The sequence below is a fragment of the Rattus rattus genome, chromosome 2 (assembly GCF_011064425.1).
Source record: "Rattus rattus isolate New Zealand chromosome 2, Rrattus_CSIRO_v1, whole genome shotgun sequence".
In the NCBI taxonomy this organism is placed as follows: Eukaryota; Metazoa; Chordata; class Mammalia; order Rodentia; family Muridae; genus Rattus; species Rattus rattus.
This window is the reverse complement of record NC_046155.1, coordinates 40,495,154-40,514,560: the sequence shown is the minus strand read 5'-3', so window position 1 is coordinate 40,514,560 and position 19,407 is coordinate 40,495,154. Positions and strand designations below refer to the sequence as shown.

At 48.3% G+C, this 19,407-nt stretch overlaps 1 protein-coding gene across 1 annotated transcript in view; it reads left to right on the top strand.

The window, feature by feature from the left end:
- The first annotated feature begins 440 nt into the window (after window positions 1–440).
- Pik3ap1 (phosphoinositide-3-kinase adaptor protein 1) overlaps window positions 441–19,407 on the top strand; it is a 120,298-nt gene continuing 101,331 nt past the window's right edge. Inside the window, exons 1-5 of the mRNA XM_032895027.1 lie at window positions 441–470; window positions 1,859–1,920; window positions 2,943–3,051; window positions 6,757–7,135; window positions 15,852–16,271. Coding sequence (XP_032750918.1) covers window positions 441–470; window positions 1,859–1,920; window positions 2,943–3,051; window positions 6,757–7,135; window positions 15,852–16,271 — 1,000 coding nt within the window. The remainder of the gene's footprint in view (window positions 471–1,858; window positions 1,921–2,942; window positions 3,052–6,756; window positions 7,136–15,851; window positions 16,272–19,407) is intronic.

Here is a 19,407-nt window from a genome sequence, read left to right as displayed (position 1 = left end):
GAGGCCTTCTTAACCAATGTTTAGGGAGGTAACCTGTGCTAGGTGTTAAGCTTTTCACTTAATAACCCATATCATCCTGGTGGAAGAATAGTCCACCCATGTAGAGTCTCTAGGTTCAGGCTCTTTTTTTAAAAATTAAATTTAAAATTAGTCTATAATGTAGCAGATTTCCACAAAGGTTTTTTTCTTATATTGTTTATTGTTGTTACTTTATTTGTTTGTTTGTTTTTGAGATAGGAAGGGTCTCACTATGCAGCCTCAGCTAGCCTAGAACTCACTATGCAAGTCAGGATCTCATCGAGATCCAACTGCCTCTGCCTCCAGAGTGTTGGTATTAAAGACGTACACTCTACTGGTACCTTCAGCTTTGGTTAACTTCCCCCCTGCACTCTCTCCTCTCTCCTTCCCTCTAGTAGTTTGGATCCACCAGATTGGCCAAAATGGAAAAGGTTGGCGAGGCTAATGGTATGGTATGGAATATGAACTTCTGTAGCCTTCTGGGAAGGAAGGTTATTATTTTTAAAGGCACATAGCTGTTTCATTCAGCAGTACCATGTTTTTGGTAAGCTGTCCCACAGAAAGAAGAAGATCAGCCCGGAAGGTAATATGTTTAGGGGTATGTATTTTAGAGTGGCTTTGGAGTGGCAAATAGATGCCCCTAATTCAAAGCAAAAAAGTTAATGCCCATCTACGCAGGCCACATAGCCTGGCAGAGCCGTACTGCAGAGCACCAGGCAAGTTTTTAAAGTGAGCAGGTACCGACCAAGAAGCATGTCTGATTCATGATCTACCTCCCCCCCCCCCCGAGAGATAGTGTCTCATACAACACAAGCTAGCCTTGAACTTCCTCTGTAACTGAAGCAGACCTTAAACTTCTACTTCCGACCTCTTGCTTCCTCTTTCCAGACTGTTAGGATTATAAGCACATTGTACCACTCCTGGTTTGTGTGGTGCTGAGGACGAAGCCCAGGACCTCCAGTGCACTAGACAAACACTGTACTAACCGATTACATCTCCGACTCCCTGTGTTGTTCTTGAGTGTCTACTGCAGGGCTGCGCTTACTCAAACAGGAAGCGGCTTGTGTTTCTTCTCTCTGTGAGGAGCTACCTGTGAAGCTTGAGTTATTGGTCCTGCCTTTCTGATGTATTCCTCCTGCTTTCCTCCTGCTTCAGCATTCCTTAGTTGGCACCGAGGTGTTAGCCAGATGGTCTACCTCTTTACCAGAGCTCAAGATGCTAGTGGCTAAATGCTTTCTGACAATGGAAGAGTCTTTCCTGGTAGGCCAGCACTTTCCTGGTAGACATCTTGTTTTCTCAGCTTTTGACCAGTCCTGGGACTGAGCGGGAGCTGAGATTTAGGTCAATCTGACAACTATCTACTTATTCAGAAGACTCAAAGGCTTCAATGGTTACAAAGGAGGAAGGTCATCTCAGCAAGGATCCAGCACAAGACGGGGCAGCAGACCCTATAAACAGCCCAAACTTCCCAAGACCGGGATGGGTTGCAAGAGAGGTTGTTAATGACTGATGGAACTGGGCAGAAACTCCTATTGCTGCTGACTGTCGTAAAGAATGAGTTTGGTATTGGTCCAGATAAAACACTTGTCTGCTTTAAGTAGACTCGATCTGTTCAAGCTCTGACAATGCTGGGGGTGGGGAAGGGTTATCCAGTGTCGCCTGCTGGGTTTGAAAGAGACAAGGCTCTGTGCATGCCTGAGAGGGACCATCTACTCTGGATTCATCGAAATGGGAGGACCTGCCTAATGTGGGTGGCACCCTTCCATGCATGGCACCCTGGACTGAATAGGAAGGAGAAAGTGAGTTGACCCTTCATCTCTCTTTCTGCTTCTGACTGCAGACTCGCTGTGAACAACTTATGCTCCTGTTGCTACGAGCTCCCTTCTACTATACCCTCAAATTGTGAGCAAAATAAAATCCTTCGATCCTCAAGTTACTTTTATCAAGCAGTTTGTCACAAGTCCCTCTCTCCCCCCCAAAAAATGAAACAATTTTTTTAAACAAAGTATTAGTCAATCAGCAATCTGGAGAAAGAATAATTTATCATGACCAAGTGAGACTCATAAGAGAGTCAAAGCAAGGCATCCTTTGGCTGCCTAGTGGTAGATTGATTCAGGAAAACAAAGTATAAAGCAAGAATTTTCCAATAGGGAATAGTAGATAGATACTGCGGAAGGCACTAGACGAGAGATCAGGAGGGAGAGCCTTGGTTCTGTCTCCAACGTGATGTCTGATGTGATAATGGCTGTCCACCAGCCTCTGCCTGGGTTTCCACACATCTCCAGCATTAATGACCTCTCAGGGCCTCGACTGACTCAGACACTCCTGAGTGTCTTAGTTTTTGTCACATTTGACTGAGTTTCTGCTTCAGTACCCCTAAAGTCAGAAGTAGAATGTGTACAAGACATGCTTCATGTGTGAGGACAGTGATCATCTGCACACGATTGAAAGGGCTGAGACTCCCCAGGGCCCCACCTGAGAACGCCCTCATGGCTTCAGGAAGTGCTTTTAAGTGAACGGTCTGAAGGGCGCCCAATATGCCACTGTCCCGTGGCTCAGAATGACTTGTGGGATGGCCCTGGAAAAGTACCTCACAATCTCCCAGTGTCCTTCTCTGCAGAGCATCAAGCAAGCCAGCACAAGAAGGAACGTGTTACAGGCGGCGCTCACTAAACGTTGCTTCCATTCACATTTCGGTAAGCGTGGCGGTGAGGTTCAGCTGACCATGCAGACAATCGCAACCCACATAACAGAGATGTAGCGACATCTGTCATGGAGGAAAGTTGGAGGCTGGGAGCCTGGAGCTTGTTGGGAAGCTCCGGGGCTGGTAGGTATCCTAGTTTTCATTTCTGACGCTGTGCTGAAATACCCAGACTAACAGCAGCTTAGGGAGAGAAAGGTGAAATTTCAGTTCACCGTTTTAGATTGCAGTCCATCGCTGTGGAGAAGCCAAGAGGGCGGGAGCTGGAATTAGCCAGTCACATCACATCCACAGTCAAGAGCGGAAAGGATGCTTGTATTCGCATCCGCTCCGTGCGTTCATAGTCTACTTAGAGAATGGTGCTGCCCACAGTGGGCAGGACCCACTGCATGTCAGTACTACATCAATTTATGGGATCAAGACAATCCACCACCCATGTGTCCATAGGCTACCCCATCTAGATGACCCCTCATTCCTGGGTGATTCTAAATAGTATCAAGTTGACAACTAAAAGTAGCCATCATGGAAGGAGTCCTTGCCTGTCTTCTTGTTGTAACATTCTTAGTGTATCCACATGGCTACCTCCTAATTCGAGAAGGATATTTGACTTCTAGATGTCTCAATTACGTCTCAGGCAGGAGATGAAACAATGGCAGAAAAAGAAAACAAAATCTAGCAAAGTTAAATTTCGTATAAAGGACATTCCTAGATCCCACTGGGTGGCTTTCGTTTATCTTGTTGGCCTGTGCTAAATTAGCAAGAGATGCTGGGGAATGGGAACTTTTTAATACAGTGCATTGCTACCCTCAAACCAAGTTAGGATTCTGTGACTGAGAAATGAGGTGTGCTGCTTAGTGTTTATGGCCACAATTTGACACAACCTAGGATTCCCTGTGAGGAGAAGACCTCAGTGAAAGCTGCCTGGATCAGATTGGTCTGTGAGAATGGAGATGGGGATTTTCTGCGCTGTTAATTGGTGCAGGGAGGCCTAGCACCCAGTGAGCATCATCGTCTCCTGGCAGATGGGTCTGCAATGCCTAAAAAAGCATCAGTCAGAGAACGATGCAGTGAATAGCTTTCCGCTATGACTTCTGCCTTGGGTTCCTGCCCGGACTTCCCTCTGTGATCAACTGTGATCTGGGAGTGTAATGTCAATTAACCCTTTCCTCCCCAAGTTGCCTTTGGTGAGTGGGTTTTCATCACAGCAACAGAATGAAACTAGAAAACGGCGAGGGAACCCGGACACTGTGACAACTCTGTCACATTCCCTTTTCACATGCCTAATGCCACTTTTGGTGGGAGATCGTGGCAGTACCACAGGGCAGCTGCCAGGCTTCGGAATCACAACGCAGGACAAGGCAAAGGGTTCTTGAGCAACGAATGGATTCAAAATAGCAAAAGTTAGGGAAATTACTGCGTTGGAGCTGAAGGGCAGACGCCTAGAATTTTGTGTCTTTGAACTTGGGCTCCTGACCTGCAATTAGTGTTGCTGTTGCAGGGGGGCCTCTGAGCTCCTTCAGAAAGAGGGGCTACAGTGGTGGACAGAGAAGATGGCCACATTCTTGCAAGAAGATGAGGCTTCCAGTGTTTTGCAAAGCCGCTTGCTCTTAGAATGTCACAATAATCCCCAGTTGCCTGCATTGGGGTTTTTAATAGTATGTCCTGTTGGGCCAGGTTGAAACTGCCTGTAACAGTGGTGTCTCAGCACCCTCCTCTGAAATCCAATCTACAAATCCATTTTAATCCTGTCTTCACATACTCTACCTTGATGGTATATGAAGGCCTTAGTGTCCTGGGACTCTGGGACAGGGTGAAGATGAAGCTTTCCATATGAAGGTGGTATGACCGGAGGCAGGTAACCTGCACATTAGCAACTCGAGCTACAAACTGAATGGCTTGTACCTGGTGATGTAAGAACAACTGTGTGCTGAGTCCCATGCTAGGCATTGGAGGAGGATGTATGGAAAGAGGAGGCTTGCCCGCAATGGTCTTATTCAACTTAGAGCATGGGCAGGAGGAAGGCTTACTGGGTGAGCTTCCATTCCCAGCTCCTTTCTTGGGAGAGTTGTCCAGTCCAGGCACAGCAGAGCAAGCCCACAGGTGACAGAACATCTGCCATTTCCACTGCCATCGAAGCGATGCCAGCATAGGCATCTGATGACTTAGGAGGACCTTCAGGCCAAAGCAGAGTCTGCCAGGCATTTTTTACTTGGTCAAGTGCATTGGCTCTGGAGCCGCAATGGCTGGGTTCAAACAGTTTTGCAATTGCTGGTTGTGTACCCTTGGGCAGAAGTTCTTAACCTTTTGATCTGCAGGGGATATGTACCAGCAGCACCATTCTCACGGAGAAGCTAGGAGAATTAGGATGGACTAAGATGGCCCACGAGAACACACTCCTTCACCTCTGCCTCACGTCCCAGCAAACACCGATCCTCAGGCCTGCAATGTCAAAATAGCACCTTGAAATAAGGAATAGAAATTTCTTTCCCTTTCTCTGTTCCCTGTTCCACCCTTTGCCTCTTCTTTGCCAACATCAAACATGCAACCATCAGATCTAACCCCCCCCCCCCGCACCCTCTCCATCCCCTCAGTGGGCCTTCTAGAAGGCAGATGGGCCCTTCTGATGAACATTCTGCCCTATCAGAGATGCAAAACTGGTGACACTATTCCCCCTAACCTGGTTCCTCCTGTCGAACAGAGAGACACGGTGGGTTGTGTCCAAAACTAGGAATGCCCTTTCACCCAGGAGTATCGACCTCTGTGGTTTTCTCCCAGCCCAATTCCGGGAACTGGTGCTCTTCCACAATGTGAGAAATGTGGCCGGTAGGCTGAGTGACCAAGACCTTGCCTGCCACTGACAGACGACCTCTAACAGCTGGAGAAGGTGCAGGAATACGTAGGTTGATGTAGCCCAGATGATGGCTAAGAGTCAGAAAAGGGGCCTTACTTTTCTAGAACCTGCAGCCAGAAGAGGGGAACATGCTTTTGAGGTGAGGACATTGGGGACTCGGCCTCAAATATAGGCTGATTATAAAATGATTCAACAGGGAGTGCAGCTCATCTAGGTCCAGAGGCCCATGGGGCAGGAAGGAGACTTCAGGCCAAGGTAGGATCCGGAAGGCTAGTGTTTGAGCCCTGTATTTTCTGACTGGGGATTCCTTCATTGTCAGTACAGCAAACTGAGGGCTTTCAGGCTCACAGCTTGCCTGAGGCTCCATGGTGGTAAGTTCAAGGAGTCGGATAAGAATTCAGGGTCCGCACCTGTCCCTGCTCCAAGCTTTGGTTCTACCACCAGTCCCCATTTCCTGTTCAAATTCCACTGCTCCAGTCTGGACTCTTGCAAATTGGTTACAGTGCCAGCAGTGGCTTGTCCTTCTGCCTGGTGACATCCTAAGGGGCCCTGAGACGTCTCTTCCTGGATGATCCGGGCAGTTTAATATTACTCACTGTTGTCCTTAAAAGTGGAAGAGGGGCTGGTGACATGACTCAAGGCAAGGGTGCCTGCTGCCTCGTGTCAAGCCAGTTTGATTCACCAGATCTCCATGGTGGAAGGGGAGAACAGACTCTGACCTCTCTCTGTGATCTGTACAACACTTGCATGCGTACTCCCACAGAAGCTCACAAAATAAATAAATGAAGTTTTTTTTTTTTTTTTTTTAAAGTGGAAAGAGATGGAAGAAAGCCAAAGAGTTGTGATAGCGGAAGCAGAGCAATAGTGTGCGGAAGGCACTTGGCAGTGATAACATCCATCTATCAAAGATTATACTTAATACCCGTGTGGCCTTACAGGCAGATCCAAGGAAATGCAGAAGGGTCACAGGAGGGCACCCAAGGGCAACGCCAAGACCCCAGGGCCAGGTGCTCCTCCTTCCCCTTCCTGCAGACCCTCCCTATTCTTGAGGGCAGCGTCTCAAGGACAAGTCCCAAGGGGGCAAAGTGGTTGGGACAGCTGTGCTAAGCGCCTCCCCACCTCAAGTCTCTGAGACCCTCTAGCCCTGCAGTTTCTGCTTTCTCTCCCCCCAGTTCCAGCACCTTAGGCTGCTCTTGGGGTGGGGGAGGACGTCGAGGTGGCCGCCTGCTTCCCTGAGGCACGGGACACACGTGGCACGAGCGAGGGGGTCGGCGTCGGGAGCTGGCGGCTGTCCTGTGGACTTCTCACTTCCCCTCCCCAACCGCCGCGCGTGCAGGTGCCACGCGGAGTCCCGCAGGCGGGGCAGACCCTGTGGACACGCCCCCGTGCGAGTCCCAGCTGCCCGGCAGGAGGAAGCGCCAGAGTCGCCACTGTCCTGAGCACAGCTGGGCGCCACTCCTGCTCCACGCCAGCAACGTCGCCCACCGCCGCTGCGGACGCCGGATACCGTGCTCCCGCGCCAGCCGGGGATGCGAGCTGCTCCCGCGACGGCATGGCAGCCTCAGGTGGGTAGCAAGCGCAGCTCGCCCCAGCTCCGGGCTCCTGGCTCCTGTGCCCCTGGTCCCTGAGGCTCTCTGACACCAACCTCTCAGCTTTGAGACCTTCTCTCCCCTCTTCTTTAGTCTTTAGTGAGGGGATCTTGTGTTCTTTCCGGTCTTTTCTCTGGTCTCTGTTGCAAACTTCCCCTCTGAACTTTCTCACATTTCCCCCAACCGGTCTGTGCACGATTCTCTGCAGCTCCTGCTTGGGGCTCGCCCTATCCGAGTTTCTAACTCTTCTTTTCTTCCCCCAGCTCTGGCTAAGTTGCCAAGGGTCGTTTTCTCCCCTTTAACTCTTGAGTACTCAAGACAGTTGATGGGAGGTGAGGACAGCTTCTCTAAGAGGCCAGATGCTTCTCTTAGGGCCTTATCCGACCAATAGGGGGCGCTCAGGCAGTCCTAGGTGGTCCAGGGACCGCTTCAGAAGCCCCCTTTATCCACCGCGGTTGTATTTCTTCTCTGGAATTTTGGTAAAAATGAGACCACACTCCTTTAATGTTAACTTTTACTCTGTTCTCTACGGAAATTTCGTGTTCAGGCTTAATTGGAAATTGGTGGGCAAATCTACCCATCAGAAGGCGTCAGAAATTTCTTCTTGTTGGTCTTGGATTCCTTTCAAGCTCATGGGCATATGTACACTTGGCAAGTCCTTAGCTGGCCGAGTTCTAGCCAAACCACCTAATGATAATGTTGAGAGACAGTTAGTGAGCCCTGCCTGTACACCTCAGTGGATATTAGACATGTTTGGTTCTCGGTGATAACCAGGTTGGTCTGGTCTCTCTGTCCACCACAGAGTTTTGGTGGTGTGAAAGAAAACAGTAGGTAAATGATGAGAAGAGAGAGTTGCTATGTTTCGGTTCGTACTCGTGTTTACCTAGCCCACGTCTGATGTTTTCAGAGAGAGAGAGAGAGAGAGAATGAACACCGGATGACAGCATCTCTTGAGAAAGATCTTGTAGGGGACTGGGAAGGATGGGAGTGGATGTTACAAGCCAACTCCCTCCAACTCGGCTAAGGACTAGCCTTAGCTCATGGTACTTTGGAATGAGGGTAGCAAAGGCACTGATGGTACCAGCTTTTTACTATTGCAGGGGATGGTTCATCAATGGCCTGTAGCCCCATAGCCAGGAGCTCTGGGTCAAATAAAGAGCTGCTGTGGGTGAGGGTTCCAGAGTCCATTCACCAGACAGACGTTTATCGAATGCTTGCCGTTTCCAGGCACCGTAGTTAAGTGCGCAGTAGTGTTCAGGAAACAAGAGGATAGAAGCTGTGTAACTGTGAGGACAGGGAGGCAACAGCTCATGTGATAAAAATAGTGTCATGGTAGGTGTGGTGGGAAAGCAGACAGGGGGAATTAGGTAAGTCCCAAAGGAGGGAAGGCAGTGGGGTCCTGGGGAGGAGGATGGCCCAGGCAAGGGATCTATACGATGTGTTCGAGACACAGGGAGCAGCTGTGGTGGCTGGGTGGATGGAGGGTTGGGGAGAGGAGAAAACAATCTGGCTAAGCTCCTGTGTCCTTTCCTGGATGGAACAGGTGCTAAGCTGCTGTGCCCTAGAGAGCAGCAAAGTGGGGAATCTTTGAGGAGTCTGTTTTCCCTGTCCAGTGTCTAGAACGCTGGCTCCAAGGGGGAGTGGCTGGAGAGGCTGGGCTTGAAGGGTGGACTCAGGTTCAGAGGAAGATTCTAGCTCAACAACCAAAGCTGGGGTAGTGAATAAAGCTATCCAATCCTCTCTCTGTCAGTGTCCTCTGTGGCGAAACACCATGTGAGGTGATGTGAGACCAGGTCCCTCTGGGCTCTCCGGGTACTTGTCTACAGTTATAAGCTGTCCTGAGGACAGGTCAGAGTAGGGGAAAGCCGTGCTTCCCTCGGACATGTCATAGGGTGGAGAGTCACCCAGAGCACTGTGCTGTATGGCGTTCTTACTTTAAGAACGATGTCATAATGTATTTACTCAGCATGCTATGTGTCCAGCTTTTGATACTGTGACATGACATCATTTACAGGTGAGTTGAATCACATTCATAGGTATCCTGGGACACATTCAGCTCATGGGCGATTGATTGCACATGCCCGAAAGAGTGCTGTGAGTGGCCTTCGGAGTCCTCGCCAATATGTGACTCTGAGAAAATGCTATTATCAGTTCAAAGAGAGGTCTTTCCTCTTCTCTCCTCCTCTCCAGTGTTGCCGCTAGACTGCCCTGCCCTGGGCTTGCGCATGAATGGGATTATGCAGTCTGTGGTTTTAGCGACTGACTTCCTTCACACTGCACGATGTGTTCAAGGTCCACTCAACTGTAGCCTAATCCCCTGGTCTTCTTAAGTTTCCTGCCATTAGAGGATGAATGTCAGTCTTCCTCTTCCCTTCACGACATGTTTGCTTGTTGGAGAATCTTGGCTCCTTGGCCTTGAGAGCAAGCGCCTTGAGTAGTGAGATGAGGTGGAACTATTCAGCCTGTGCTTGAATAGTTTCTCTTATTAACCAGAGAGAGTGAGGAAAGCGCTTGGGACTTCCCCGAGGGCACCAAGTCTGCAGTTGCTGAACACTAGAGCCCCCCTTCCAGACCTTGGCCCCAAGAACCTGAGGAAAACTCTCAGACCTTGTCCAGCTCCCTCTTTCCAAGATCACCTCTAAGCCCCCCTACCCCACTATTCCTGGTCTTGTAGCATCACAGGGTGAGCAACATGGCTTAGCTAGTAAGGGTGCTTGTCACTAAGCTTGATGACTTGCATTTGATCCCAGGGACCCATATGGTAGAGGGGAAGAACTAAGTCTTTCAGGTTGCTCCTGGACGCTACACATGTGCTGTGGCTTCATGAACACACACAGCATGCACATACAACAAACAAACGAAATGGTGCACAGGTTCAAACACGAGCTCCACTTCAAATGGACAGGGTGCCAAGGTCATTCTCTGTTCTTTTCTCAGGTGGCTTCTGAATCATTTGGTGTCATCTTTCTTCGTTCCCCTCCCCCAACTGGGACTCCCCTCTGCGGTCAGCCAGCCCTTTCCGGTTCTCCATCCATTCCCCTCTTCTGTAGCCAAACCTGTTCTTTGAGCTCCACAAGAACAAAGCCCCCTTTTCAGCTTTGCCGGGGTTTATGGGTTCCTTGCTGGCTCACATATTGTTTCTCTTACTGAATAGGAGAAAGAGAGAAGTGATTTAGAATGGGGAGCAATGACTTCTGGGCTAAAGGAGGGGAATTACTGTGGAAGAAAGGGCATTGGCCCCACACAGGGAGAGCTGCTGACACAGAGGACAGCACATGGCGCGCCCTTGGCAGGCCAGGAGGAACTTGAACTTCCACTTTGGACTTTTTTACAGCTCCCCCAACCTTTGGTTTCGGTGTCCCTGAAGTCTTCCGATGGTAAATTTAATTGCCAATCATTTACACTGAGAGCAGATATTCCTCCATTTATGATATTGGTCAAAGTCACACGACACACACACACAAACACACACACACAAACACATACACCACGAACACTACACACATACATCACACACAAACACACACACATACATACATATACCACACACTACACATATATACCACACACACACAAACACATACACCATACACACACACAAACACATACACACACAAACACACATGTACAAACACATATACCACACACATTATACAATACATCACACACACACAAACACACAAACACAAACATACACATATGCTACACACATACACACACAAACACATATACCACACACACGTACACCACACACACACTACCCACATACACCACACACAAACACATATACCACACACACACAAATACACACACCACACACACTATACACATATACACACACAAACACATACACCACACACATACACCATACACACTACACACATACACCATACACATACATACAGCACACACACTACACACACACACACACACACACACACATGTACACACACACAAACACATACAACACACACACACACACACACACACACACAAAGAGGTCATGATATTAAGTTGACTGAAGCACTAACTACGTACGTCCTTCTCAGATAGTCTTGCTTAATGGGGTTTGGGTTCAAACTTTGAACCCCAGCACTAAACCACTATAAATGACCGTTTTCTGCATTCAATTGTGTTTTTAATGAGCTTATCCCAGGACAGATTTAGATTTTCAGGAGAATTGCAAAAACCATTAGAGCAGCCTAACCTGTGAGGGATTTGACCACTTTGGGGGTCAAATGACCCTTTCACAGGGGTCACCCGACCATTGGGAAACACAGATGTTTACATTACGATTTGTAACAGTAGCAGAATTACAGTTATGAAGTAGCAGTGAAAATGATCGTACGGCTAGTGGGGGTCACAATGTGAGGAACTGTATGAAAGGGCCATAGCATTAGGAAGGTTGAGAGCCACTGGTAGAGTGCCTACATATTCCAAACCTTCCTTCTTATTGGCAGTTTACATTAATATAATACATTCACTGAAATTAGTGAGTCGATAATTATTATTTGGGGTGGGGGGATTGTCATCATATAGCTCAGGCTAGCCCGGAACTCACCTTGGGTTGCCGGGTCTGTAACTCTTGCTTCCCCTGTCTCAGCTTCCCATGTTTTGGGTGGTGAGTAATTTTTCAGTTCTAGTCTTCATTCAGTCCTTTGGTTTGTACACAGTGTCCCAGGTTCCCATTCAAGACACCGCGCTTCATTTACAAGTGATCCTCCCTTCGGCGCCTTTCAGCTGCGATTTTACCGTATTTTCCTAGATTTCGATCACTTTGACAATTCTGTTTTAAAGATTGATTTCATGTGTGTCAGTGTCTTGCCTGCGTGCATGTATGAACACCGTGTACATGCCTGAGGCCTGAGGAGGTCAGAAGAGGGCATCAGTTGTCCTGGACGTGGAGTTACGGAAGCTGTAAGCCATCCAGTGGATGCTGGGCACTGAACCCTGGTCCTCCCTGAAGCAACAAGTGTCCTTAATCACTGAGCCAACCCTCAAAACCCTTGGCAGTCTTTGGAGACTGCAGTATTTCCATTGATTCTTTGAGAATTTCATATGTCCCCACACTGTGTTTTGCTTATATTCATCCCCCACAACTTGTCCCCGACTCCCTACTTTCTCCTCCCAACCTCATATTGGGCTTGGGAAGTCTTGAGACGCACGAGTCAGTGAATTTTGAGGAGCGTCCCGTGGTTGGATTTATCTGACGCTTTTCTGTTGATTAGGTTGGGAGGATCGTACGGTGTGAGGTGCCATTCTTAGTTTTAAGAGCATGGACTGTTACATTAACACTCTTCCTGGTTGGTGATCTTGGTTATGGAGTAGGGGTAGTATTTGCTGAGTTTGTGCACAGCGAAGTGACTTCCTCTGTCTTTCCATATTGGGTGCGTTGAAAAGAAGTCTCTAGGTGCAGCCCGCATTTATGAAGAGACATTTTGTTTCCTCGAGGGCATGGCTCTCTTCAGAAGTTATCTGAGATTTATATTCGTAAGATCTCTGTGTTCCCCTCCCCCCAGTTTTAAATGATTATTTTCTTACTAGTTTCTGGTGCTGGAGATTGAAGTCAGGACCTTGCGCTATGGCACTGAGCTACATGACCCAGCCTCTCTTCATTTCTTTACCCAGTCATCCAGTGATGTTACTATGTATGGATTCACGGGCATTTATTATACGCTCTGGCTTGCAGTGTCTTCTTGAATCATCTGTTTTCTTTCCCACACTGCTCCTGCTTGAACTGTGGGAGCTTCTTCAGCTTCCTCTCATTTCCTCACTACACTATTTTTGCTGGAGAATGTCCTTATTTATGGACATACAAGATGTTTTGGGCTCATTGTACACTTCTCACTGTCTGAAATATATATTACTAGAATCACTGGGAGAACCAACCATTTCTCTCAGAACCCCTGGCGCTCTCTCTGTCTGTCTCTGTCTCTGTCTCTGTCTCTGTCTCTCTCTCTCTCTCTCTCTCTCTCTCTCTCTCCCCTCTCTCTTTTAAATTAGAAAATAGTATTTCAAACCCATGGCACTAGATGTGTTTTAGTTATATTTTCCAAATTATAGTTTGCATTTCTTTGACCTTTACAATAGAATGCACCTTAGAAATTCAGCGTGTGGGGTTCTGCGGTTCTCAATGGGGTCCATGCAGTCAGCACCTGGTATGGTCCTTGAGGTTTGGTCTTGGCAGCAGTTCATGATGAATGAGTTTAAGTACTGTCTGTCAGGTGATGCTCCTAGGTTTATCCTCAATCTTGAGGATTGAGGGAGAGAGTGCACACAGGTGTTTAGTAAAATGGCAGGCCAGTGCCCAGGAAAGAAAGATTAATTATAGCTTGATCATTCCTGGTAACTGGGTATTTAATTGTTACAGAGAAGCCAAAGCTATAGCGCAATCTCCTGGCTCATGTGTGTACTCATTCCCATAATGCCGCTAGTGCTGGGTGAAAAACTTTCCCATAAGACTGGAGTAGCCCCTCATGGACACGGTCTTCAGGGCGGCTGTTCTGTTCTTCTAAGGCAGTATCTCAAAGGGACACTTGCAACGTCACCTTTTTTATAAGGGGCTCATGCAACTCAGGCCATCATCGACCTCTATACGAAGCTTCCAAAGTTGGCTTTGAACTTTGATGATGTAGATGAGAGGTCAGTTTGTGGGAGGTGGCTCTCTTCTTCTACAATGAAAGGTTTTAGAAACTGAACTCAGGTCATCAGGCTTGGCGCAAGTGCCTTTCCCTGCTAAGCCATCTGGCTGGCTTCACCTTAAAACTTCCCTCCTGCCTCCACCTGTCAGGCGGTCAGATGCTCGGATTACTAGCCTTGACGCCACTTCCTCCTCCTCCACCTACATTTTTAAAAATTTATTTTTAAAAATATTAAAAATTTTTAGAGATTATTTTTCCATGTGTGTATGTGTGCGTGTCTGTGTCTGCCAGTGTCAGCAGGGACCTGAAGAAGACATTGGATTCCCTTAAGCCACGTTACAGGGAATTGTGAGCCGCCTGACCTGGGTGCTGGCATTTGAACCAACATCTTCTGGAAGAGCAACAAATGTTCTTAACCACTGAGCAATCTCCCCAGCCCCTAATCTTGTGTTTTTAATGATGCTTTTTACATTTAAGACATCCTTCTCTTCTCCTTCATGTCTTTGCCCACTTGTTACTCTTTCTGAAAACATTGCTGTTGGCTCGGCACTTGGGAGGTGGAGACAAGGGTTCAAACTGGCTACCTAGGGAGATGGGCAGCAAAAGCATATTTCCTTTATGGTCTTTCCAGAGCTCAGAGCCTTAGGGTCTTACTCCAATCCTGCCTCTGATCTTACCTGGAATCACTCAATGATACATGGACCAGAGATGACACTTACTTATGTTTACTGCGTGCACACACATGCTTTGAGTACCTGCTTACCATGCTGTGTGTGTGGGGGGGGGATCAGAGGACAACTTTGTGGCATTGGTTCTGTCCCTCCACCTTCTGGGGATTGGATTTAGGTGGCCAAGGTGTTCAAAAACCCCTTTGCTGAGGTGCCGGGATGTCTCAACAGCCCCAGTGCTGACACAACATTTAATTGTAAACCTACAGCTTAGATTCCTGTTTCACAAATAGTCCAGGTCCTTCTCCAAGGGGGAAGACGGACCCCCGCTTCTTTGTACGATGCATGGGCACTTGTGCTCATCGATTGAGCTTCTCTTCCAGAGATGTCAAAGTAGTGGAGGGGGGACAGCTTGGGACAGTGGTCGCAGTCAGGTCACTGGAAAATGTGACTTGACTCTTTAAAAAACATTCTCGGCATATTTTCTGTTAGGAGGAAGTATGGGGGCCTAGGGCAAAGGGTTGACCTGGGAGCCACCCTGAGTGTTAGTCCTGGCTCTGCTGTTAACTTACTGAGTGTGAACTTCAACGAGTCCCTTCATCTTCTCAGAGTGTTTCCTTCCTCTGCAAATGAGGGGCATCATGGGGCAGGGGACCCCACCCCGGCCCTGTTTGTTTCTGGTGTCTGTGTGGTGTAGCTCAGAGAATTGATTCTTCCTGTTTCCACTTTCATGACTCACTGTCAGTGTGAGTGACATCAGTGTGAGGACACGACACCAGCTTCCAACTCTTTTTTTTTTATATATATATTCTATTTTTCTTGGATATTTTATGTATTTACATTTCAGTTGTTCAGCTTCCAACTCTCGAGGTTTCTCCTTATATTTCGAGCTCCGTGCTGGGTGCTTGACTGGAAATGCACATAAAAACGACCATTCTGTCTCTACTTCCTGGTGGATAAACTGAGGCACGGGAGACTGTAGTAGTTGTGTATCGAGTTGGCAGAGCCAGACTCCTAACCCTCACAGTCCGATCCCACTGTACTTGGAATAGAGCCGTGATTCAGGTCACATCAGGCAGTTCAGCTACTGGCTACCACTTTGAGCCCTAAGTTACTCAGCATGCTACATTGACATCCCCTCCCCCATCTTTCGAATGAGCTGGGGGATAAGGGCTGATCTAGGATAGTCGGACGTGTTTGGGTAGAGTGTGGTATGTCCGGCACGTTGATGGGCTCTATGTAGGGAAAAAGGGCTGAACAAATGCTACAGGTTGACCTGGGAAGTTGCGGGTGCCAGGCCCTGTTGGATGGTGCATCCCCCGAGTTTCAGAGAGCCTCCTAGAAGGAGCAGGCATTAATGAGCTTCTTTCTGTGTCCTTGCAGGGTGGGGCTGGGGATGCGACATCCTCATCTTCTACAGCCCAGATGCCGAGGAATGGTGCCAGTACCTACAGGAGCTTTTCGTGTCCTGCCGGCAGGTCCGTAGCCAGAAGATTCAGACATACCGGCTGGTCCCGGATGCCTGCTTCACCTCCCAGGACCTGTCGGTCTTCAGGGATGCACGATGCGTGCTGGTGCTACTGTCTGCGGGGCTGGTGGGATGCTTCGGCCAGCCAGGACTGCTGCCCGTGCTCCAGCGTGCCTGCCACCCGCCGCAGCGCGTGGTGCGTCTGCTGTGCGGAGTGCAGCCCAACGATGAGGACTTCCAGGCCTTCTTTCCCGACTGGGCCCACTGGCAGGAACTGACCTGTGATGACGAACCGGAGACCTATCTGGCGGCGGTGAGGAAGGCCATTTCTGAAGGTAAGGGTTCTAACCAGGCAGAGAGAGGCGAGCTCAGGAGGAATTACAGAGACGTGTTCTAGATCCGGGCGAAGTATTTTTATTTGAACATTGGTCATCGTGCTATAAAATGGAGAAAGATCACTGAGAAGATACGGTGTCTACCAGGGCTCTAGCTCAGAGATAAAGTATTTCCCAGCATGTACAAGGCCCTGGGTTCAATCCCCAGACTTAGGCATATTTCTTGGTCTAGAGTAACCAGATTTCGAATATGGGATGGGTTAAAGCTTCTTTCTAGATTGTTCTATGCTTTGGAAGACATGGAATCCAGGTTCCCCACTGGGGAGCAGGGATAGGAGGGAGGGTCTTTGGTGGCTGTAGGTGTGAAGAGTGCATCTGGCCAGGCCTCCTGCTTGCGGCTCCCACCTGCCTTTTCCTTGCAGTGACCTTGATAGCTTGGTTGAAGTAGTGTCAATTAAAGATAACCAGGTTATGGAGAAGTGACCCTCTCTTTATCTGGCTAGGGCGGCTTCTGCCCTTTGCACTGCTTTAGACTGGTAACATTCCAGTCTTTTCTGCAGGGCTCATGACTTCAGTGGGTCCAGGAAACATGACACACACAGTCTGATTAACAGAAGCAGACATAGGTCCCTGCTTTTCTTCCTCTTTGCTTTTCTTTCCTTTTGACCCTCCTGTGTGCTGTAAGCAGGTTATGCGTCCGCCTTCCGTCTTCTTACCATTTGGGATCCCACAGACAGACCTGGCACGAGCTGAGAGACCCAGACAATTCCCAGCCCCATTTCACTGTGCCTCCGTGGTCCCAGGTGGCCCTGCGCAATCCTGCACCTCGTCCATCCCCCACCCCACTTCACGGTCCAAACCCAGAATTTACTAACTTGAAGCTGCGCCTCGTACTGCATGCTTGAAATCCCAGCTTCAAGTTTGAGCGACAGTGGCAGAAAGACCAAAAGTTCAAGGTTGGCCTGGGCTACACAGTGATGTCAAGGCCAAGAATGGGTAACTGAGTGGGGCCCTGTCTTAGGGTGGGGTGGGAGGAAGTGAAGAAGAGGGATGCTGTGGAGTTCTGGAGAGCTTCCTCTGGCTGTGATAAAAGGCTCAGACCAAAGGTTTTATTTCAGCTTACACGCTTTAGTCTTATCACCAAGGGAAGCTAAGGCAGGGACTTAAGGCAGGAGCTGAAACCAATGGAGGGGTGCTGCTCACCAGCTTGCTCCCCACGCCTTGCTCAGCTTTCCTTCTCATGCAGTCCAGGTCCTGCAGCCCACAGGTCGGCCCGACCTAGATAATCATGAGTCAAGAAAATGATCCAAAGACATACCCACGGGTCAGTCTGATGGAGGCAGGTCTTTGGTCAATGTTTTCTTCTTTCTGAGTGCTATAAGATATGATATCACCAGTGAGCAGGACCAGGTCTTAGCCTTGCTCACTCTGTAGTACAAATGACTGGTGTAAGAAGTGCAAGCGAGGACTCCCCTGAAATGCTTCGGACCCACGTTAGCAATTTTCTAGTTTGCTCACCTTGACTTTGCCGTAACAGAAAAAGCACAGCCTTCAAGTGTGCACGATCACGTTTCCTTGCCTTTTGGGAGCTGTGAGACATGCAAGCTTACAAAGAACCCTGCTCTACCAGTTGTTCATTGCAGAGGTCCGATGCAACCTCATTGTAGGCCACCGTGATCCAATAGCCAATCCTCCAGAGCTCCCAGGAAGCACTGTCACTCACACAGTATATAATCATAATTACCCTTTAAAGCAGCATGGTGCTGATTTTTTTTTTTAATATTAAAGGGTTGAGAAGAAGCTCAGTGGAAAAGTGCTTGTCTAACATAGATGGGGGGGCCTATGGTTTAAGTCCCAAGATGCAGGGTGTGGAGGATAAGATTTGTCCTGTTCTTACAAAGGACCTGAGTTGGATTCCGAGCACCAACTTCAGGTGACTCACAACTACCAGTAACTTCAGCTCCAGGGGGATCCTGTGCCCCCTGGGACATCTATACCCCCCACCACGTATGCGCACACAGATACACATGCGCACACGTAATCTTTAAAAGGAAAAGGGGTGTTTGGAATATTATTCGCATTCGTCCAGGGATTAGACCTCTGCTCACACTGATCCTCTCTGGTATTTTATTTTACTTCAGACTCTGGCACGGTGTGCCGTGAGCCTTCACCTTCCAGTGTTTCAGAAAGATAAATTAATTCCACAGTGGTGTTTCTGTTCCAAGAACAAATAACCTGAAAGAGATTATTTTAATAAGCAATTAAGACAAGCTACCTGCTTAGTGGGCAGTCTGCCGCTGAGAGCGGGTACAGGGACATACAGAACTAAAGAGGTGGTGGGAGATGGGAAGGTCGATGGCTGGTGGTCCCACGTTATCAGTTAGACTTGAATTTGAGTAAATGCTTCTCAAAGTTTCATGTGAAGAGAAGAACCTGGGGACCTTACCAGCATCGTACGCTGCCTGAAAGCTGGTGGAACTCAAGAGTCTGTATTCTTTTTTTTTTTTTTTTTTTTTCGAGCTGAGGACCAAACCCAGGCCCTTGCCCTTGCAAGGCAAGCGCTCTACCACTGAGCTAAATCCCCAACCCCTAAGAGTTTGTATTCTAACCATCTCCAATACTGCTGCTAGTGGGGCTCCACATCCACTACCATCAGGCCCCTGGTCACAGCTCCACTGTGCATGAGCCCTTTTCTCAAAGCTCCACTTCTCTGGAAACCAGGGCAGCTCCTGGATACCCACTGGCCTAGATATGAAATTAGACCAGTGTTCAATGGTTAAACCATTCGCCTTTAGCATGGAATCCCCACAGTTCTCTTCTACTTACAAAGTAAGGGGTTAGGGATTTAGCTCAGTGGTAGAGCGCTTGCCTAGCAAGCGCAAGGCCCTGGGTTCGGTCCTCAGCTCCGGGAAAAAAAAAAAAAAAGACAAAGTAAGTAGACGATTTTAATCTTTTGCATATATATATATATATATATATATATATATATATATATATTCATTCCTGACTTTGGGACGGCGGGGGGGGGGTCCTCCTGCTACATTAATCCCTACCCTTCCTTTACTTTATAATTGGTAGTTATTTCTAGCTCATGAGAAACTGTTTTGGAGGTCTTGTGTTGTCTCTAAGTTCGGCA